This window comes from Myodes glareolus, chromosome 15, assembly GCF_982192425.1.
Source record: "Myodes glareolus chromosome 15, mMyoGla1.1, whole genome shotgun sequence".
Lineage (NCBI taxonomy): Eukaryota > Metazoa > Chordata > Mammalia > Rodentia > Cricetidae > Myodes > Myodes glareolus.
In genome coordinates this window covers 5,602,523-5,625,865 of record NC_142040.1, presented here as the reverse complement: position 1 = coordinate 5,625,865, position 23,343 = coordinate 5,602,523, and the positions used below count along the sequence as shown (strand labels likewise).

Sequence of the window (23,343 nt, the reverse complement as noted above, 5' to 3'; positions counted from 1 at the left end):
TATCTCTCCTTGGACCTGGGATCCCCTTTATAATCAAGTCTCTTGTAAACCCTAAAATGACTCCCTTAGTTGAGCTATATACTTCCCTGATCCCATATCCATCCTTCCTCCCTCCCCCCACCCCAATCCCCCGAGCTTTCCCCATTCCTCCCCTACTCCCTTCTCTCTAACCCTCTCCCTTCCAACAACTCCCCCACCCCACCATGCACCCGAGGTTGCCTGGCACTCTTGTCTACTTCCAATCTCCAGGAGGATAACTACATGATTTTCTTCAGGTTCACCTTCTTATTTAGCTTCTCTAGGATCACAAATAATAGACTCAAAGACCTTTAATTATGGCTAGAATCCACTTATGAGTGAATACATACCATATTAAGAGGACAATTTTTAATATCTGAGTTGTAATCTTAATATTTATATGACTATATAAAATATTTTTTCTTTGATTCCTCGATGAATAACAGTTACTAAACAAAACATTCTTTTATGTGTGTGTGTATGTGTGTTTGTGTGATATGCAGAGATCACTATAATATAGAAAGTTTGCTCTAACTATTGGTTCCTTGAAAAATTTTATCAGTGTTTTATAGCCCTTCTTTTAGGAGGCCTTAATCAGAAAGTATATGCAATTATATATTAAGTTGAAGTCCATAAAATATATAGAATAAGTATGCATAATACCACTATTATACTTAGTTAATGACCTAAAATTTTGTTTACATGCAGAAGGAAATTCAGAATGATGAAGATTCTCAAACCAGTTCTGGTTGGACCAAATACAGCAATCAAGAAAAAGGCAATGATTTTAAGAAAGACACAGGATTTTTTGAAATGAAATCTTATGGAGAGAGCATATATAGAACCCAGGTAAAATTTTGTGAGTTAAACATGCTCTAATTTTCCTAAAGAATTGTAAAAGAGAGCCCCTTCTTGGTAAAAATATTATGAACCTTAGGATCTGAAATCTGGGATAGCAACCTTATCTTTTTAGCTCATGAATTGAATATATTGGGAAGTTTGTGTAAATCTGTGTTTTAGGACTCTTTGAAATAATGCATATGTGCCTAAAGAATTGAGTTCCTCAAATATGGTATATTCTCAGCATATGCTTTTTAAAATCTCTGTATGCTTGATGTAGCACGAGCCTTATAGAACTTTCTCATCTGTGAACACTCTGAGCATAAGCAGTCTGAAGTCAAACATGTACGTTGAATTAATAGAACAGAGTTTGAAACATTAATTTGCATTAACGTGGAGAACAAGATACCAGAAAAAAACAAAACAGGAAGACTGCAGCTGTTGTGTGGTGTTTCACAGGCATGAGTTAAAAACAGCAGTAACAGCAAAGCCTCCTTGGTTCTCCTGTAGCAAAGCTAATGTTCCTTTCACATTATGTGCAATATGTCTCTGTGTTAGTTTATCAAATCACTCACTCAGTAGCTATTAGTCTAAACTGAAACATTTGTATTCATGCTAGGAACAGTTTTGAAGTTTTTAAAATTTGTAATTTCTTAAATAACATGACAAGTTTAACTAAAGATTAAAATACTTAGCGTTTTTGCTCCTACTCCTGAATGCAGTGGCATTTGTGTGCCTTTAAGACTTTTTTCTATTAACGTGTGCATGTTTAGTAAGGCTTTTTGAATTGATGTATCTGAAATATGCACTCTAAATGAAGTATGAAGTTTTTACATACAGTAAGGAGTCTAAAATGATGAGGTTATCAAAATAAATTTCATTTTATTAAATATATAAAGAGATAATTTTTGCAAAAGATAAGGAAATTATTAAAATAAAATTAGGAGGTTGTATATAAAATTAATATAGAAATTTCTCATCTCTCAAAGAAAAGGGATTGTAATACTCCTTACTCTGAATTAAATAGGCATGTTTACTAAGTATATTTGGTAACTTACTATTTATAAAATGTGGCAAACCAAAGCATATTTTTTCTAGCCCTTTTGGCATAACTTAGAATGTATTAAAATTGGTTTTACATTTTAAAATTAATCTTATGTGTGTTGTATAAAACCTGCTTTCCTGAAGTTTTATATGTGACTTCCAGTAGTTGTGTTGAAGCTGTATTAACCCAGAGTTTACTTAATTTTATAAATATGCAGAACAAAATGGAAAATCATGATGAAAGTATTATTGATAGATTTGTTCTAAGTGAACATCACAAAAAAAAATTCAGGGACTGCAGAAAAGATATGAAATCTGTTAAAAAGAGAAATGCATTCAGAAGACATACACATGAGAATCAGGTAAATTTTCACAAAAGTATTACTAAGTACAATGTAAGTCATGAAATGTCTTGTGAAGTACATGTACAGAAGTGTTAGAAGACATTTTGCAGTGTTTCTAAAGGAAGAAAATGCCACTTTATGAACTCATTAATCAGGGAAAGAATCAGTCTCATTGATGTTTAAGCCACCTCTTGTCATTTCCTAACTATATCTTTTCCATCTTACCTGGAAGTATCCCTTATTTTAGAACTTATTTTATTTTCCCTTTTTTTATTTAAGTCTTGCTTGTTAATGAACATATGTAGGTACACTATTTATGGTCGTTTTCCTCACCCATATGTTCTGTTCAGTTGTGTTGCATTTTTAAACTTCATCCATTTTGTTGTTGTTGTTTATGAGTTTTTGGGTTTTGTTTGTTTGTGTTTGATTGGTTGTTTTGAGATTATCAAACAGTTCTACTCTTAACAGTGAATATTCTCTTGTGTGACTCTGGGTACACATGTTTAAAAATTACTGTAGCTGAGAATGTATTTCTAGAAATGAAGATGCTGTTATAGGGCAGTGTGTGTCACCTGTCCTTCATGATTCTCAGCTGTTTTCCTAAATGATTTTTGCTAATGTATACCGGTGTGTGGGTGAGATTTTCCTGTGCACAGAGCTTTATTGTCAAATTGTGTTAAACTTATGTTGTAATCCCCCTGCTTTTTAGCTTATTTGGATTTTATAATATTTAATATATATTCTGTTTTGTTTAATTGTGATCAAAATACAGAGAGAAACTAAGAAAAAAGTTAAAAATATCCAAAGGAGTTACATTTTAAGGAAAAAGAGCAAACGGGAAGGTTATTGCAAAACTGATGATGAACATGACACAATTAGAAGTACTTTTAAAAAGCGTATGCATTACAGAGATAAGGTGGGTAATAGGATATATGTTTTCAAGTTTTCTTTCTTTATAATCAGGCAATGTAATTATTAAAGATGTTTGCTGTTTTAACTCTATGTACTTTGGAAAACTCTTGATTTGATATAATTTTTACTGCATTTTACTTTTATATATAACATTGCTGTGGGATAATGCCCTTCTACACTGTAAAGATTTATTACTCATAGTTTTAAGAAAACACTGATTGGCCAATAGCCAGATAGGAAATTTAGGTGGGACAACCAGACTAGGAGAATTCTGGGAAGAGGAAAGGCTGAGATGCAGTGTCATCCAGAAGCAGAGGAAGATGAGAATGCCTTACTGAGAAAAGGTACCAAGCTACATGACTAAACATAGTTGATAATTATGGATTAATTTAAGCTGTAAGAGGTAGTTACTAATAATAATAACAGTAGACCATACAGTTTATAATTAATATAAGCTTCCGTGCTTATTTGGAACTAATGACTGTAGGACTGGGCAGGACAGAAACTTCCATCCACATAACATTTTACTTATGTATATTATATATACATTTATTATATTATATACATTAAAATATGGTTATTATAAGTCTATAGTAAAACTTTTTATATGAATATATAAGGAAATTTGGGCTAATTGTGATTCTCAAATTAAATTGTTTTTCATAATTAAAAAGGAAAAGAAAATATAATAAAAAAGGAAAAGAGAGGCAATTTTTTAACATATTTTTAAAAATTTGAGATTGTAATATAAATAAATACAACATTTTTCTTTTTTTCCCTCTATACCCTTATGCATTCTCCTCCAAGTTCATGACCTCTTTTTTTACTAATTGTTCACTAATAATCATGTATATACATGTATTTTCATGTGTGTGTGTGTGTGTGTGTGTTCTAACTTACATGTTGAGTCATATAATGTTACTTATTGCATATATGGTTTTAGAGCTGACCTGTTGACACTGGACAACCAATAGGTGTGTGTTTGCCTCGGGAAAAATGCCTCTTCCACTCCTGCCTTTCCTCAGTTGCCTAATGTTCTTTTTGTAGGATTGAGGCTTTATGGGCTTTCCCCCATGCACTTTGGCATGTCCGTTGGTGTCTTCCTTATTCAGTTCATGTTTAGATGGTCATATTACTGAAACTTTATGGGTATAGCTTCTGATATTATTCGGAGACAGATAATCACATAAGCTCCCTCACCCTCTTACTCTTTTAAAATCTTTCTGGCCTCTCTTCTTCCAAGTTCCTGGAGCCTTAGGTACTGTAAGTGTATATTCATTGGGACTAGGTTCTGCAACTCTGCATATTGATTACATATGGTTTTCTGTAATGGTCCCTGTCTGTTGCTAAGAGAACTTTCCTTGATGTGGGAGGAAGACTACCCCCTGTCTGTGAGTATGAGAACAAATATAGATTGCTTTTAGGGATTATGTTAATTTAGTAAATTAAAAGTGTTGATTTTCCTCTAATAGCCCTGACTTTATTAGCACTAAGTAGATTTCATGTACCATGCACAATTTTCCTATTGTTGAGTGGTTCTTAACTCCAGTTAGAAAGTTGTTGGTTCCTGCCATGGTATGCATGCCACTTCTGCCTCCTTAAGATTATTGTGCCATGTGTTTATTGATGTAGTTCATGGGCTTCATGGCTGGATAGGACTCTTAGTTGCTTCCATCCTTTTGAAGCTTGCATAGAATTTCTGAAGTGTATGGTATCTTTACACTTCCACCTCTTGGATTTATCATCCACCTCTTGGAGGGTAACAAGGGCAATAGGTGTAGGCTGTATGTTTGGGGAAGGGCCATAGGAATATGCTGTATGTTTTGGAAGTCCCCTGGACAGCCCTGGCCAACAACTCAGAAGAAGGTTTCTCATGTCTGGTATTGGGGTTTTTGTTTGGGTGTTCTTTGGTTCTTGGTGGGAGCACCCTTGTGGCTGAATCCTTTTAAAATGGAAAACACCACTACATCTGTATGTAATTCAATAATCTCTTTAAATACTAATATTGTTTCTAATTTTGTTCTTCTCTGGTGGAACAAACCTTTTATGATAAAAAGATAACCTTTTTCTAAAAATGTAACTTTATTTTATAATCCAAGTCAGAGCATGTGTATATAAATTGAACATTTTAAATCCAAAAATCAAAAGCCTGAAATTCTTAAGAACAAGTGCTTCTTAGTGACACATTATGAAAACTTCTGATGTAAAGTCAAAAATCCATGCCTCTATGTTATGGGCCAAGCAAAACAGACTAGGTATACCTAAGTTGTGTAGTAAAGTTACCTCCAGGCTATGTATATAAGAAGTATAAAGAACATCAATTAATTTTGTGTTTAGAGTTTGGTTTTATGATGAGTTCAAATGAAAAATTTTTAAGGTACTAAAGATGTAGCTCAGTGGTCCAGCATTCGCCTGCCACACACAGTGTCCTGACATCACTGTGTGGGCTTTAAAGGCAAATAACAAAACCACAAATGGAAGTGGGTTTTCTATAGTCTTGTAGTTTTGTGTGTGTTGAGTGCTGTCTTTAGTACAATATCTAAAGTACTTTACTTGTATGCAGAAAGAAATGAAGAATTCTCTTAATGATTATACCAATGAATCAAAAACCAAGGATGTCAAGGCAGATATACATCTCACAGAAGTAAAAAATGCCTTAAAAAAGCAGATATACAGAGACATATATAGAGCTCAGGTAATGCTTTTTACACTAAAACTCTTTTTTTTAGTTAAGTGACTGGGAAGTATGTTTGAATTATGCTTGTTTTAATCCAGACACTTGGTAGTATTTAGAGAATGCTATGTGTTGGTAGGTCCTTGAAGTCTGACACTTCAGGCTTTCTGGTTGCATTGCAGCTTTGTGTCTCTGATGAGCTTAAGAAAGGGGCTTAAGAACAGGTAGTTTACATTTTTCTTTTTAAAGTAGGAACCCTCTTAGTCTACCTTTACATTTCTAGTCAATTATCATTTGAATTTATAACTTTTTAGTAGCAAAATTCAATGTACCTTATAGCTTCTCTAAAAATTTGTATATTGCTTTGCCATCTTTTATTGTTTTCCATTGACTTGCTTAATGAATACCTTTGTAGAACTTTCTTGAATCAGGATGTTATCTTTTATATTTGTTGCAGATACTTTTCATTATAACCTTTTCTAAAAATTTTCAAGTATAGGTAGTTTAAAACAATAGAAGTTTCTATGTGTGATTTTTAGAAAACATAATTCATTTTTTTCTCCCCTTTGGACTTTTATATAAAATGTCCTCTGCATTTACATTTTTAATTATTAAAGTAATAAGGAGAGTAGACAACTTCAGATCTTTAAACTAAAAATGGCCTGAAGTTATTTTAATTGAGAAGACAATAGAACTAGTCTATTCATGAGAATACTATGACCCTAAAATCATGATAGTTAACTAATTTGAGTCAGAATGAGTATCAGATTAATTATAACTATTAATGTGTTCCTGAATCTGTTTTTAATGTTTAGCCAAGGTTTTGTGCTTTGTAAACTGAAACATATTTTTCAACTTAAATTGTTAAATTTAATTATATGGTTGTCATTTTGTAGGCTGTCCGATACAACTGCATTAGAATCGATAAACAGCCTGTATACAATGTAGAGGTAAGGGGCTTGGAGTTAGATGGTGATTTGAGTAAAAAAAAAAAAGAAAAAGAAGAAGAAGAAGTATAATTTTTAGTTATTTTGATTTAAGGTAATGTAATCAAAAATGTGGTGGGGAAGGATTATTCTTTTGGGATATATACTTTTTTATATATCTTGACTTTAATAATTACTACTTTGGTGTTAAATTCTTGATCCAATACTTCCAAAATCTTTTCTGTTATTTATCAACCATTCATTTTTTAAAATGGATTATTTTATTCCATGTGCTCTTCAGAAAGGGTCCATTAAAAACTGACATCTTCAGATTTGTAAAGCAAACACTTCCTCTCTAAGACTTTCTTGATGAGGAACAGTTTATCTTGCCACTTTAGGCAATGAAAAATAAGAAAGAATCAGCGAATGATACTTTTGCAAAGGTTCTAGTCTTCGTTGTTGTTGGGTGGTTTTTTTGAGAGCCTTCTACTTATGAAACACACATTACTTGCTTGGGATTTAAAGAGTTCAAAAGCTGTGCGACCTGTCGTAAGGACAGGAGCCACCTCTTTACAGATGAAGAAATGGAAGCTCTTCACTAATTCAAGATCTGAATCTCAGAGGTGAACTTTTCATCCTTCAGACAAAAATTTCTTTTTCCTTAGGGCAAAAATGCAGAGCTCCCCAGAGGAATATTAAACTTAATTGAAAGCCTCATAGAGGGACAGTTCTTTAAAGAAGCCATTGAAGAGCTTTCCTCCCTGCAAGCCCAGTATGTGCCCCCTGTGTGCCTTCTCCATGCCCTTCTAGAGAATGTTCTGCAGGTAAGGACACTAAGAATCATTTTTTTTTAAAGAATGCTTAAAAGTGAATATTATTGTAATTTTTCTTTAAATCTCATTTTACTAGGAAGTGCAGTACCCATTTGTTACCACTTTTTCTGTTTTTAACAATATTTACATACTACTCTGAATGACTTAGCCTATTAAAAAATGGTCAGAATATATTATATAAAAAAACATTGTTCAATAAAAAAAGAAAAAAATGTTACCTTTTTTGTGACTGTAAAGTGACATAAATGTCAGATTATGGTATCAGATTGCTAAAATGCTTTTAGTAATTAATAGTCATTTTATTTATGGTATACAGCTTAAGTGAATGTAATTAGTAGAAACAGTTAATTGTATCTATGGAGAAATGGTCTTCTTTCATGTTCAGCAGGGTGCTGATTTTAATGCCATGGCAGGGATAAACTATGCTGTGGTAATGTTGGATACGTGTAAGACTGGTATATGAAGAGTTTTCACCTTGGCATTGTTTAGAATGTTCCTTGAGATTCTTAATCTCACTATCATCCTATATGAAAATCCCATATCTGCTACCCCTAATACTTAATGTTTCTGATGTATGAATACAACAGTCTTGCCTGGTATTTCAAACTGATGTAGTATCTAATCATAAGATTGGGCTAGAATTACTGTTCTAGATTTAAACTAAATTAACTGACGGAACTATTTTAGCTACACTATTTTATTTTGTTTATTTTTAAATAATAGGATAACATAGATACATTTTCTGGTCGATACTTTCATATATTATCAGCTCTTCTTCATCTGCATCCTCCTTGGAAATCACCAGCCATGTTAAGATACTACTTAGAGTTATTTCAGTGCCCAACCTGTAGGAAAGGAGCCTGGTCTCTGGTAGAAGTGCTTATCAGGTAAGTTATTTTGCATATGAGGATGTATACATTTGTCTAATTGTTTTTTACTATTTTAATAAACTGATTTTAATAAGGTATATTTGTATTTTTAGAAAAAATATGAATGCTTATGTTTTGTATTTTGTTGCCAAACTTATAAAAAGGACACACTTTATATTGATTATGTTTGTCATTTAAAAAAAAAACAACTAAGTATGCAAAATAGGATAATGCCACATTTTAAATTTTTTCCAAAGTTATGAATTTGTATATTTTTGAAAGAAAAATTACTGAATATAAACATCAAATTTTAGTCATAAAAAGCAGAAATATTAATCATGATATGCAATATCTAGTTTATGGGTTTATATTACTATAATTAGAAATTTGAATTTTTACCAACACGTATTGTTTTCCGGATCCATCATTACATATGTCATCTCCCTAGGCCTTTCTTTGTTTTCTGGATGTTTCCAAAACTTCCTATTTTCTTTTCACTAGCTAAACTAATTATGATTTTATGATTTCTACTATAACTTTTGTGTCTTCCTTTATTGGAAAGAGTTTTTCACTTATGAATCCACAAATGTCCTTCTTATAAGAGCGAAAAGACACTTGGGTAGCTAGGCAAAGTTTAGATCTTTGTAAGTTTCTTGAACACATAACCAGGCTTTGCTGCAGAATAGCTGGGATGAAGTATGTTATAAACACTCGAGTCAGCAAGTACTTGCCAGGAGCATAAGAACCTGTGTTCAGTTCCTGAACTTTTGTTTTAAAAAACTGGGGTGGTGACAGTATGCATGTAATCCTAGTGTTGGGAAGAGGCAGGTTTGTCTCTGAGACGTGCTGTCATCGTGAATTCTGGGTTCATTAATAACTTCTATTTTTCTGGGTATGGTGGCTCACGCCTTTAATCCCAGTACTTGGCAGTCAGAGGCCGGTGAGTCTCTAAGTTCAAGGCTAGCCTGGCCTTCAAAGAGAGTTCCAGGACAGCCAGGGCTGCATAGAGGAACCCTGACTTGGGGGGAGGGGACTATTATTTTAAAAAAATAAGTTGACAAGTCATTGAGGGAGATACCTGATATCATCCTCTGGTCTCCACATGCACACAAACATGTATGCATATAAGCAAGCACACAAAGACCAGGAAACTGGAGACAGAAATGAAAAGCAACAGATACATTGCTGATATTCTCGATAAGAAAAATTGGAGTTAAATAATGAATACCATTGCTTAACTTCAGTCTCTGTAAGTCTTAGAATTTATTAGTGGTCTTGCTTTCTCTGTAAAAATACACTGCAGCATGGAGAGATGGCTCAGGGGTTTAGACACTTTTTGCTCTTGTTGAGAACCCAGGTTCTATTCCCAATACTCAAATGGTGGCTCACAACCCTCTATACTTAAAATTTTAGGGGATCTGATACCCTTACCTTCTGACCTCTGCTGTTACCAGATATGCACAGTGCATAGGCATACATGCAGGCAGAAACATCCACATATAAATTTACAAAGTTGTTGATTTAACAATCATGTATATGTGCACTATAGAATTGTGCACTATAGAACTGTGCTAACAAACTCTTCCCTCATACGTACAAGCCAAGTTCAAGTGTGTAGTAACACACAGCAATCACCATTTAAAGTTCTATTATACATGATTATGACAAGATAAAAATGAAATACTTAATTTTGAAAGCTCTTAACGATGAAGCTATTTACTCTTGTTATTAATGTAGTTGAAATGAAAATAATCATGGGTAAGAAGTATACTGTGCTTAGTATTATAGACTGATATCATGGTGTATCAAAAGGACTTGATGAAATTTCTGTGTCTTGGTTCTAACCAGTGAAATGAAGTGGACAAACAAGTATTGACAGTTGCTAGATACTATACTGAAACAGAGAAACTAGATTTGTGTTAAGAACTAAATCTTAGCCAAGAAATGGTGGCACACATTGTTATTTTCTGTGAGTTCAAGGCCACCCAGGTCTACAGAAGGAGTTCCAGGACAGCCAGGGTGAAACAGAGAAATCCTGTCTTGAAAAACAGACAGTAATACAACCCAACAACAGGAAAAAAGAACTAAATCATTTGTATTTGACGTGATTGAAATTTAAAAGAAGAAAATATTAAGAAAATTTTATTGAGCTTGCTTTAAAATTGTTAAAGGTTTTGTTAAAATTGTAAAGTAATCTTTAAAAAGAAATATTTTGTCCACAATTTATTCAGTAACTTTCTTTTCATGAAATACATTGTTGGGTTCTTATTATTCAGGTCTTGCCTCTTCAATGAAGGTTTCTGTCATCAAATATCAGAAAATATTGGTTCTAAAGTAGTCCATCTTACATTGCTCAAGTTTTTCTTTCATTTACTTGAAAGTGAAGTACGGCATTTGAGTCAAAAGTAAGTGCTAATCACAAGAAATATTTTGCCATAGTTCTGTTGTTTATAATTACGTATGTATCTCTCTTTAAGAAGTCTGCTACTTTATGTTTCTGTATGGTTTTGTTCCCGTTTTCAAATACATCCCAGTGGCAGTGACAATTTGCTTACATTTTTTTCCTTTCTCTTCAGTTCATGTTTTTCTTTCTTTTCATTTTCTAAATGAATATGTTTGAGGGATATATATATAAGTTATAGGTGATAAATATTCATAAATGTCTTGTATACATCACTAGTTTTTATTGAACTGAGACCATTTTTTCTGTTACATGCACATTCATTTATATGTATCAATTCACACATGTGTGTTGTGAGAGACCAAAGAAAGGCTCAACCTGAGAAGCAGCCCTCAGTAATATCCATCCACACTGTTTTTTGAGACAGTGTCTTTCATTGCCCTGTAGCTAATAGAGTAGTGACCAGTGAGCCCAAAGACCTGCTTGACTCGACTTTCCCAACACTGGGGCTATAACATACACAGCCCATTAGACTATTTTTAATATTTTGTCCTTCATTATAGCTGTGTTGTAATCTTTATATTTATAACTTTTCTCAAAAACTGGTGACATTCTTGTTCTATCAAAATAGGTCTAATAACTGCTGTGATTACATTGGCATAATAATTTACTTTTTGTTCTTATTTTTATTAGGTTGTGTGACTGGTCAAGTTCTCAAACTCTAAAGGTAACAGAAAAAGCAATTCTTCTTGAAATCTTTTGGTCAGGAAGTGAAACTTCAGGACTTTTGACAAAACCAGTAAATATGCTTTTGGAGTGGACTATCTATTCTCACAAGGAAAAATGCAAGTCTAATGATGTAAGTTGGATTACTTTACAAAAGAATATGATCTATGGAAAATTCACATTTTCCCCTCCTTATCTGTAGGTTTCACAAATATGGGTTCACCCAGTTCATATAGAAATATTCAAAAAAGTTTCCTCCGTACTGAACGTGTCCAGACTGTCTTATCATTATTACTTCAGCAGTCTGGTATAGTAATCATGTCACATTTAGATTGTATTAGTTATAGGTGATCTATACACGATCTGAAACAATGGGAGGATCATGCACATGCAGGCATCAGAGTACTGTGTAAGAATCTTGAACATCCACTGATTGGGGATCTGTACATTTGAGACCTGCGGTTGGTATGTCCTAGAAGGAATCGCAGGGATAGATGCTGAGGGATATTGTCCTTTGCAATAGCTTATGTTTTTCTCTTCCTTTTATAGTTTGAACTCCTAGAACAAATTTGAACCCAAGTTTGTTACTGTTTGCTATGCAGTTTGTTTATGTGTATGGTAGCAATGCTTAGAGGACAGGTTCTTCTTAGTCTCTCATTGAGACATACTATCCAGGAAGATTTACATGTCCAGAATTGTAAAGTCTGTAGTTATCATTCTAAATGTTTTATTTTTAGACCTTTCATATATATTTATATGTGTATATATGTGTGTGTATATCTATATATATAAAATGTGTATAAGTATATATAATATATATTCTAGACATTCCATTTTTATGGAAATTATGGTTTAAAAAACTAAACTATGCCGTTTTGGAGAGTACCATAATAAAAAGTTTTGCTTGTTTTTAGAATTTACTAGATGTTGATAACTTACTGAAACAAATTTCATGAGTAGATTTTACTGACATTGCAATTCACAACACATAGTATATTATCTATTTTCAGAATATATAATTGAAAGATGTGTTAAAAATTGTTAATGAAAATTAATGAGGGCTGGAGAGATGGCTCCGAGGTTAAGAGCACTGACTGCTCTTCCAGAGGTCCTGAGTTCAATTCCCAGCAACCACATGGTGGCTCACAGTCATCTGTAATGAGATCTGGTGCCCTCTTCTGGCCAGAAAGCATATAGACAGACAGAACACTGTAAACATAATAAATAAATCTTAAAAAGAGAGAGAGAGAATTAATGATACACTATCCAGCCACTTTTAGTTTTAAAAAAGTAAAATAAAACTCAGGGATACACCTGGAGAAAAAGGCAACAGAAAATACACTGTAAGGTTTATATTCATAATGCAAATATGTCTTTTTAATGAATAAAGCTATAAACCGAGTGAGAAATGGAAACCAATTATTAAATGGCAACCTGTGGGCTTTAAATTTTGAATCTATTCATTAAAGGTTATGAAAATTTAAAAATAGGTGTCATTATTATTCTCATCACTTAAACTATTGTAGCTACTCTTGTAAATAGTATTAATAGATTTTTCTCTTGTTTATTCCCTACTACATCCTGTGAAATAGAGCTATTTTTCTTATGATATTGTGAGTAGGAGTACTAAGCCACAAAAACAAAATAAAATGTTCAATTTTGCAAAGACTTCATATTTCTTTATCTTCAAAACTCACTGATCGCCTTTATCACACTATTTTCTTGGCTGAATTGGACTATTGTCCCTCTCTATTACTTCTAAATCCTACAAGTCATTTATTGTGTCATGTTGGTTAGGATGTATAGAGGAAGGTTTGCAGGCTCGTCCATAAGAAGGAAATGTTGATAGATGTTTAAAATACAATATTTAGATATTTTATATCAGTAGTTGTACTTGTCCAGATGAACACATATTTAGTGTGTTGTAGCAGAATATCTATTTTTTATATTGACATGCCTTCCTACCTGGTAGTTATGATGCCATAGCTAGCAGTTAGACAATACTTATGAGGACAGGAGGAGCATGCTTCTCTAAGTCTTAGTCAACAATTAAATGATCTCCTCCTTTAGTGTACTGTGTAATTGTATAATCAGCCAAATCAGGCTAGATAACCTGACAAGGAATGATGTTGCAGGGAGGACACTTGTAGGGGTCGTCCTTCCACGCCACCCACATCCCACGAGTTCCATATTGTCCTAGGGGTTAAAACACGAGACGCACACACACAGATACAGAGTTCCAGTCATCCTCAAGAAGAGAATGCCCCTTTATTCAACTAAATCCAGGGTTAAAATACCTTTGGCCCCAGTAAAGGAAAACTCCTCCCACCCGGAGGGGGCTGGGGAAACTGGCCTCTGTGGGAGTTTTTCCCCAGGCAGGTGGTCGAGGGTTTAAGGCAATGTCAGACAGGTTAGATGGGCCTTGGCGCCTGAGCTTCTTTGAGGCAGGTTGAGAAATTACCATTTTAAAGTAAAATAGATCCCTCAGGCTAATGTACCAGGCTGTAGCAGAACCAAGGACAGAACTAGCAGGAAGCTTAGCTGGTTAGTGTAAACATTATTTGCATCCAGTATTTTGGCCTCAAGGATCAGGGAGGACAGGTTTCCACAGACACTTGTTCGTTCCCAGCCCCGAAATAATCACACAGAGACTGTATTAATTAAATCACTGCTTGGCCCATTAGCTCTAGCTTCTTTTTGGCTAATCTCTTACATATTAATTTAACCCATTTCTACTAATCGGTGTATCACCACGTGACAGTGGCTTACTGGCAAAGTTTCAGCATGTCTGACTCTGGCAGCTCCATGGCGTCTCTCTGATTCTGCCTCCTTTCTCCCAGCATTCCATTTAGTTTTTTCCCACATAGCTCTGTTCTACCCTATCAGGCCTTGCCAGTTTCTTTATTCATTAACCAGTAAAAGTAACACAGAGGAAAGGAACTCCCACACCAGAGTGATACCATTATAATACTGTTATCTACCATGGGTAGAGCAGGGAAATTGAAGAGTATTTTGTGTGGTAAAATTGTATGAGGGTATAAAAAAGAAAACGTAATATTTGAGTGCATTGCAGTTAATGCCTTTTGCCTTTCAGAATAGTCTGCCTTTGGTTATTACGTCATTAGTTTCACCCTTTTTAATTTTTTATTATCTCATCTCCTTTAATATTTGGATCTTTTTCTTTTTTTCTTTGTTTCTAATACTTGTATTTAGTAGGAATTACTTTTGGAGTACAACTAGACCTTCTTTTCATATATTTAATACTTTAATTTAGGGTATGATTATTTTTTGAATAGTATTTTCTTTTGTTAAGTTTGCGTTCTCCTTTTATACATTGTACTAAGAAACGAACCCAGGATCTTCTTTTCTTGGTAACCAAGGAGTCTTACTACCAAGCAGTACCGCTAACCCTCAAGAGATATGGATGGTGTCGTGTTATTGTGAATGAGTTTTGTTTGTTTGGCTGTCCTTAATCTTATAATCTCTGATGTAATTTATAGTGAAATGCTGTGTTTTTCTGCTTTCTGGAATTTACTGATGATTTCTTTTTGTCCCTAAAGGAAATTAGGTTGCAAGAATGTGTTTTTGCTATAGTTTATGGTATTCTTGGTCACCTACTAGGTCAAGCTTCATCTCCTCTGTAGGTTTTATTAATTTTTTAGTGCCGTCCTATCTTTCATATTGACATGCATTCCTACCTGGTGGTTATGACGTCACAGCTAGCAGTTAGGCAGTGCAGTCTCTGGGGGCAGTAAGCCGTAGTGTGTTAGGGCAGAGGATGTGGGTGACAAACCGGCATAAAGCCATTGTGTGTGTGTGTGTGTGTGTGTGTGTGTTTTGGGGTTTTTATGCTGCCTTGGTGCTTGTCCTGGAACTAGCTCTTATAGACCAGGCTGGCCTCGAACTCGCAGAAATCCGCCTGCCTCTGCCTCCCTCCCGAGTGCTGAGATTAAAGGCATGCCCCACCAATGCCCAGCTTGGCAATTCTTTTTTAAAGAATGAAATCCCATGTACTCTCCATTTTCTTTTTAATATTTCCTGCGATCTGTTTATTGCTGTTTGTTAAACTTACAGTACATGTCATACATTTTTATAGATGGGGCTATTGTACTTTTTTATATTTGTAAAATTACTAATATAGTATTTCATCAATTTTCAGTTTACTAATTCTTTTCAGCTATGTCAAGTATGTTGCTAAACATTTTGACTGTATTTTTAATTTTTTTACTTTCTGCTTGTAGCTCTTTTATATCTCCTGCTGTGACTTTTTTGTTTGTTTTGTATTTTGTGGCTTCTACAAACACTACAGAAGTTTCACTTTCTTCCTTTGAACATTGCAGTAATAGTTATTTTGTGATCTGTGCCAGTTCTGCTTATTTCCATGTGTGAGGTTCTATTGGTTCTTCCTCTGTTACTATTTCACTGGTCTCCTGTGTATGTGTTTTTCCTTCTAAGTCTTTTATTTTCTTCCTGTACTAGTTATTATTTATGACCTGTTTTAATTTCCACTTTAATAACTATTTGTAGAAACAGTTTGTCAAAAACCAAAATACATTTTTTACTTCTGTCATGGGCCTCAGTAAGGACCAACCTGAGCCCAGCGTGGATATCATAGGCTCCACCCAGCCCAGATGAATAAGACTCACATGTTTGCAATGCTCTTTCATTCCTTCTCAGTCTTAGAATGGGACCTGTAGGTCTTGCCCTACTGTGAATTAAGCCTTTGGCTCTGACCTTTCTCACCAGTTTCCAGTAATTACAGAAACCACAGTTGTATGCCTCTATTCCCCTCTGATAGAATCTCCAAAACTGTTCAGGACAAAGGGAGGTAGTTTTTAAGTCTTCCTTCCCTTTTACCAAACTTTTGGATATCTTGACATAACATTTCTTTTAATTACCATATATTTCAAACAATATTGTATGTATTTCAGCTGACATTTTTTGTTGACAGAAGTTTCTCTCCCACCCGATCCAACAGCTGTTCCGTCCCAAAGAAATAAATAAACAGAGGTCTACATTAATCATAAACTGGTTGGCCTGTTAGCTTAGGCTTGTTATCAACTGCTACATCCTACATTAACCCATAATTCTTGTCTGTGTCAGCCACATAGCTTAATACCTTTTATCAGCAAAGCATTCTTATCTTGCTTCCTCTGCTTCTGGGTTATGACTGCAGACTGAGCCTTTCCTCTTCCCAGAATTCTCCTGCTCTCGTCACCTCTACTTGCCTCTACTTCCTGCCTGGTTGCCCTTCCTATACTTCCTGCCTGGCTACTGGCCAGTCAGCATTTTACTTTACAGGGTACAAAATCATTGTCCCACAGCAATTTTTAGTTTTCAAAAATTGAATCAGAATTTCAAAGGCTTCCTTTAACACAAGCACTGAAATTTTAAAATAAGAGAAAAATCTTAAGCCAGACTTAATTGCATATATCTGACGTGTATTTAGGAGGTAGAAACAGGAAGATCAGGAGTTTAGGTTGTCCTCAGCTATGTGACAAGTCAGCCTGGCCTATATAAGACCCTGTGCTGTGTTAGGTTTCCTGGGGAGATATCAAACAAATACTTGTTTACCCAACTACATATCAAAGTAACTATTTCACATAAGTCTACCTTGATGAACCATTGAGTTTAATTTTGATTATAAACAGGAACATAAATGAGGAATTACCTTTTGGAGCAGAGGAAGCTTACAGACTACTATAACCTGGAAGAAAAGCTTCCCTACACATCACTCACACAGCTATTACCTATGTATAAATACTGGGGAGGAGCAGGGATCCAGCCGTCTGGTATTGCCTTTTGGAGCCTTTCCTCTCCTCTGTGAGATAATGGTAATGCATACCGTTTTGTGAGGGTCTTGTGCAGGTAATCACAGCTGCTCTGATTTCAAGATGGCAGATTCCATCTTATGCCCCAAGGACAAAGTTCCCAATACCCTGTCTAAAACAATCAATTTACAAAAGTAAAATTGCTCCTAGATATAGCTAGACTTTTTGGTCACCAAGTAATCCTATTGTGCGAATGTAGCTATTTATTAATTATCTTCATTTTATTTATATAATGTACATATTGTGGGTACACACATGCCACAGCATCACAGAGGCCAGAGGATAATTTGCAGAAGTCAGTTTTCTCTTTCTATGTCGTAGATAGCTGGGGACAAACGCAGATTGTTAGGCTTGGTAGCAAAGGCCTTTACCCAGAAAGTCATCCCACTTTCTGATTTTAATGAAAGTGTGACCATCCAAATGCATAGAAATTTAAAATACTCAACCAAGTAATTGTATCTTACTGACAGTTCAGTGTAGTATGTATAATCTTAAGCTTATTATTATAAATTACTGTTTCTCTTTTTCTTATTACTCAATATAATCACTTAGAATACTAAACATTCCTTATATAACCCCCTTTTATTTGTTTGTTTGCATAAGTGATATTGCTCATCTAAAACTAAAAAAAAAGAAACTAATGTTTTTACAGTTTTACTAAAGAGCCAGCCAACTATGGATAAAAAGTTACTCATGAAATATATAAGTAAATAGAAACAGATTTATACATATTTAATTCTAAGGTTTTTCTTCAAATTTATAAATAAAAGCACCATATTTGAGAAGCAATCTGCAGCAAATTGTAGCATCAGTTCTAATAGGAAAACTGGTTTTAAAATTTGAAAATTAGTATTTGTAACATTTAAATTTCTTGTAACTCACTAACTTACTTTTTATTGTAATACTTTTCTGTTATAAATCATTCTTATACTTAATTAAAAATTTTTTGGTACTTTCTATTTTGAAGAATTCCATGCATGTTACCAGACATCATTTTCTGTACTGTAAAGCATTTATTTCTTGATTTGCTGAGTTGAAGCATTCAAGTCATTAACTAAACAGAAGTCCTCAGTTTATGCTAATATTGTTTTGTCATAATGTCAATCAACAAGTATTGCTGAGTGACAGAATGGCAGTGAATTTCGTTGTCATTAATCTGAGAAAGCTCTGGGCTTTCCTTGGCAAAGAGCAGAGGTTATGGAGGATGTGCACATTGTCTTAAGTTTTGGTGCTTACTCTCACTTGTTGCAATTTGAAATGGATACCATTTGTATTTAAAGATAAAAAATTGAATTTAAAGAGTTTAAGTGACTTACTGACAGCTTCATAGCCAGTTAGGGCAATCCTTACCTAGAGGCCAGGTTTATTACCTCAAACATCATATTTCTAATGCCATTATATAAACCGGAAGTGGCATCCTGCGTGGATTCTGTTTAATTTTTTCCAGCAGAATACTTCTCACTGATAGTGATAGTAGTCAGATGGAGCCAGAGGCCAGACTGATAGTTTGTTCTGAATTACAGAATAGTCAACTTTTAGTAGATTGTGATGATAGGGGATTGCTTATAATAATTGATGAAGAGTCATATTGACAGAATGTGTAGTAATAGAGTTTTACATGTTAGAAAGTTTTTCTAATGTGGGTGCGTATGTAATATAAATCATGTCTTTGTTTCTTTGCTAGTTCTTTGAGTAATTCATGTTCTTCTTTTAGCTTTGGCACGCTCTTCAGTATTCCAAACAGGCTTTATTTCTCTTTGATGGTTTACTTGCCATTTTCTTAACAATTTTCAAAGCGTGCATATTTACCATTCCCCCTCCCAAAAAACAAAAACAATAGCACTGGAGTCACCACCAAGCCTTATGACCTGAGGTCCATCTCCAGGATCCACATGGTGGAAATAGAACCAACTCTTGGAAGTTGTTCTCTGACAATACTATGTGTCATGTTTAACTGACACACAGTAAAATAGATACAGAAGTTATTCCTCAAAGTCAGTGCACGAGACCTTTTACCCATGTCTATACTACTTAGTTACATCAATGTGGAGGTAAATTATACCTTAAGAAATTCTAATTTTAGGGCTGGATGGTTATGTCATCAGTTTAAAGCACTTGTTACTTTTGCTAAGGATTCATTTCAGTTCACAGCAGCCCCATGGGCTCAGAAACACTCCAGTCTCGGTTGGGATCAGTGTCCTCTTCTGACCACCATGGGCACCAGGCACATATTTTGTTCAGTTACATACATGCAGGCATACATGCAGGCAAAACCCTCATACAAATAAAAAATATAAGAGAAATATTTATTTTAAATTGAGGTTTTAGATATAGGTATATATTGATTTACATAAAATTAAGGGAAAGTCCTAAATGGTTGCTATTTTTGTTATTGATAGAGTGCTAGACTGTGATTTTATATGAAGCTTATCTTCATAGACATTTTCTACTCAACAGTCTTAGAATCTGGGGGTTTGCGTGATCCTGAATTATTCTACTTGAGACTTATTTTTAGATAATGTCTATGGACATGATCAATTTCATATTCTTTTGCTAACTTCAATGATATGAAAGAACTAACTTAATATGTTTAGGGTCACACACACGTGCATATCAGCTTTACAATGCACAGAATTGTTTTCCTGCAAAGTTTCAAGAGCTTGGCACTACTCCCTAGTCTCTCGGGTCATACAAAGTTACATTTCTGCTGCTGTTACAGTCAGTCTAACTGCAAGCTGCCTGTGCCACATAGCTTCAACTGTGATATTGAAGCAAGCTTTGAGTCCAGGTTGGACGAAGTAGCAGTGTTTGCATGCGTGGATTCTGACCTGATAGGATCAAACCACCTCTTGTAACCCCAAATTATATCAGAAGTGCCTTACATGTTTTAATGTTAACTAGCCGTGCAGTATAAAATCCCTTCAGCCTATGCTTCAGGAGCTTTCTCTTAGACATAATGTTTAATGCTGCCAGAGTTCAGTGTGCTTCCCCATGGTATATTACACCACATCTTCACGCCTGCTATTGATGTTGACTCTGGGGTTTCATTCTGTGTCACTGTTTGATAGCACAGATGTATGTGCTGCTTGACCATTTGTTTCTGTGTATTTGAATAGCAAAGCAGAAACAGAACATCTATTCTACAATTGTTTTGTTGTGTTTTTTTCTTATTTATTTATTTATAAGAATTTCCACTTCTTCCCCTCCTCCCAATACCCTCCTGCTACCCCCACTTCCTCTCCTCCTCCCTCTCCAGTCCCAAGAGCAGTCAGGGTTTCCTACCCTGTGGGAAGTCCAAGTTCCTCCCCCCTCCCTCCAGGTCCAGGAAGGTGAGCATCCAAACAGACCAGGATCCCAAAAAGCCAGAACATGCAGACGAAACAAGACCCAGTGCCATTGACAATGTCTTCTCAGTCAGCCCCCATGTCAGCCACATTCAGAGAATCTGGTCTGATCACATGCTCATTCAGTCCCAGTTCAGCTGGCCTTGGTGAGCTCTCATTCGATCAGTCCCCTTGTATCAGTGGGTGAACGCACCCTTTGCGGTCCTGACTTCCTTTTTCATGTTCTCCCTCCTTCTGCTCTTCATTTGGACCTTGGGGGCTCAGTCCAGTGCTCCAATGTGGGTCTCTCTATCTATCTCCATCTATTGTCAGATGAAGGTTCCCTCTGATCCTGCCTTTCTTGCTCACGTTCTCCCTCCCTCTGCTTCTCATTTGGACCTAGGGAGTTAAGTCCAGTGTTCCAATATATGTCTCTGTCTCTATCTCCATCCATCGCCAGATGAAGGTTCTATGGTGACATGCAGAATATTCATCAGTATGGTTATGGACCAAGGCCAGTTCAGGCACCCTCTCCTCTGCTGCCCAGGGAACAATCTGGGGACCTCTCCTTGGACCTGGGAACCCCTCCAGAATCAAGTCTCTTGCAAACTCGAAAATGGCTCCCTTAGTTGAGATATAAACTTCCCTGCTCCCATAACTATCCTTCCTCCCTCCCCCCCATCCCCCCAAGCCATCCCCAATCCTCTCCCTCTCCCCTCTCCCTAATCATCTCCCCTTACTTCCACCCTCCCACCCCCCGTGCACCCAAGTTTGCCTGGCAATCTTGTCTACTTCTAATTAGGTATATTCTGTACCATTTATTTCTTTGGTGTTCCAAAGTCATCTCTACATGTTTATAAACATCAATCTTCCTTGCTGTAATTTCTTTAGTACATGTGTATAATTTCAAAAATGGAATTATACTTCTCTGGTTCAATCTACTTTTATTTTATTGAAATAGATTCTTCTCTTCTACATTACATCCCAACCACAGTTTTCACCTCCCTCCACTCCTCCCAGTGCTCTCCCCCAGATCCACTTCCCCTCTGACTCTTATCACCCAAACATGACAAAACAAAATACATTAGGACAAGACAAAAGCCCTCACACTGAGCTTGGACAAGGCAAACCAACAAGAGGAAAGAGTCCCTAGAGCAGGCAAAAGAGTCAGACCCACATGATCTCACAATTAGGAGTTCTACAAGAACACCAAACTAACAGACACAGCATATATGTAGAGGACCTAGTGAAGACCCGTGTGAGAGTCCAGCTTAGTTGATTCCGTGAGCTGTGTTCTGGTGTCCTCCATCCCCTCTTCTGCAGGATTCTCTGAGCTCCAAGAGGAAGGACCCAGTGGAGTCGTCCAGTTTAGACTCTCTTTCCACATGCCTGGCTTGGCTCTCACATCCACTCACATCTGCTGTGGAAGGAAACCTTTTGATGACTGAATAAGGCATCAACATATAACTGAATATTTTTAGGAATTGGTGTAGCCTCCACCTACAAGGAATCATTTTGATTTTTTTGTTTTTTTAGACCAGTCGTCTTTGGTTCTACCCTAGGTCTCTGGACTGTCCACTGTTTGGTTCCTAACCACGCAAGCAGTATGGGGAATGGGTTCCCTCTTTTGGAGTAGACCTCATGTCAAAATCAGACATTGATTGGCCACTCCCACAAATCCTGCACCACCATTTCCCCAACACATCTTGCAGGCAAGACAGATTGTAGGTCAAAGGTTTTGTGGCTGGGTTGGTGTCTCTGTAAGCTAAGCAATGCTTTCCTAATAAAATATAGTGTATACTTACAAGAAATTTGTTTACAAGGGTTCAAAATGCCTAGACATTTTTCTCATTAGTCATGATGTGATGACTAAACACAGCAGTTGTAATCTATTCAGATAGACCTTTGGTTATTTTTTAAAAAAAACATGTTTATATGCCTTACCCAACTGTTACTTAGTGATATTTTCATACATGGAACATATAGGAAACAAACAAGAATAAAATACCTAGTTTTAATCTCATTTTGGAAAAATGTCTATATTAGAATGTTATTAAAATACGATTTTCTCACATCTTTATCTTCATAGTTCATATTGACTTTTCTAGATTAGAGAAATGTGTTTAATAAACGCTGAATTAAAGCATACAAGGTTTTAAATGCCTTGACATAATTCTTATAAGTATTTAATATTTAGTGTCACTTATAAAAGTATTTAAGTATTTAATATTTATTAAATATTATATTAAAGTATTATAAGTATTTAATATTTAAGTGTCACTTATAAAAGTGAGAATATGAAAAAATATTCTTTCAAAACTGGTCTCTATATCTCCAATTTTGTTCATTTTTATTATAATTAAATAGAAGTTGGCTTAGTCTGTTTCTTTGTAACAGATTTGTCAGTGATTTTATTCATTGAATTTCTCAAGTTCTTTGCTATGCTGGCTCAGTGGGCAAAGGTACTTGCCACACAAGCCTGAGTACCTGAGTTCAGTCCCTGGAGTCCATGGTGGAAGAAGACACCTGACTACAAAAGGTTGTCAGCTGACACCAACATGTATACCATGGAGCGTGCGCACACACTATATGGACACACAAT

The 23,343-nt window shown here is 35.4% G+C and overlaps 1 protein-coding gene across 4 annotated transcripts in view; it reads left to right on the top strand.

The window, feature by feature from the left end:
• Positions 1-23,343, top strand: part of Slf1 (SMC5/6 complex localization factor 1) — a 65,811-nt gene that overhangs the window by 27,507 nt on the left and 14,961 nt on the right. For 3 of the 4 annotated variants that reach the window (XM_048424271.3, XM_048424263.3, XM_048424280.3), the window contains exons 6-14: positions 727-867; positions 2,121-2,264; positions 3,019-3,162; positions 5,722-5,853; positions 6,729-6,782; positions 7,424-7,582; positions 8,315-8,478; positions 10,737-10,865; positions 11,555-11,720. In XM_048424271.3, the coding sequence (XP_048280228.1) occupies positions 727-867; positions 2,121-2,264; positions 3,019-3,162; positions 5,722-5,853; positions 6,729-6,782; positions 7,424-7,582; positions 8,315-8,478; positions 10,737-10,865; positions 11,555-11,720 (1,233 nt within the window). The remainder of the gene's footprint in view (positions 1-726; positions 868-2,120; positions 2,265-3,018; positions 3,163-5,721; positions 5,854-6,728; positions 6,783-7,423; positions 7,583-8,314; positions 8,479-10,736; positions 10,866-11,554; positions 11,721-23,343) is intronic. The other variant, XM_048424284.3, reaches the window with a different exon arrangement.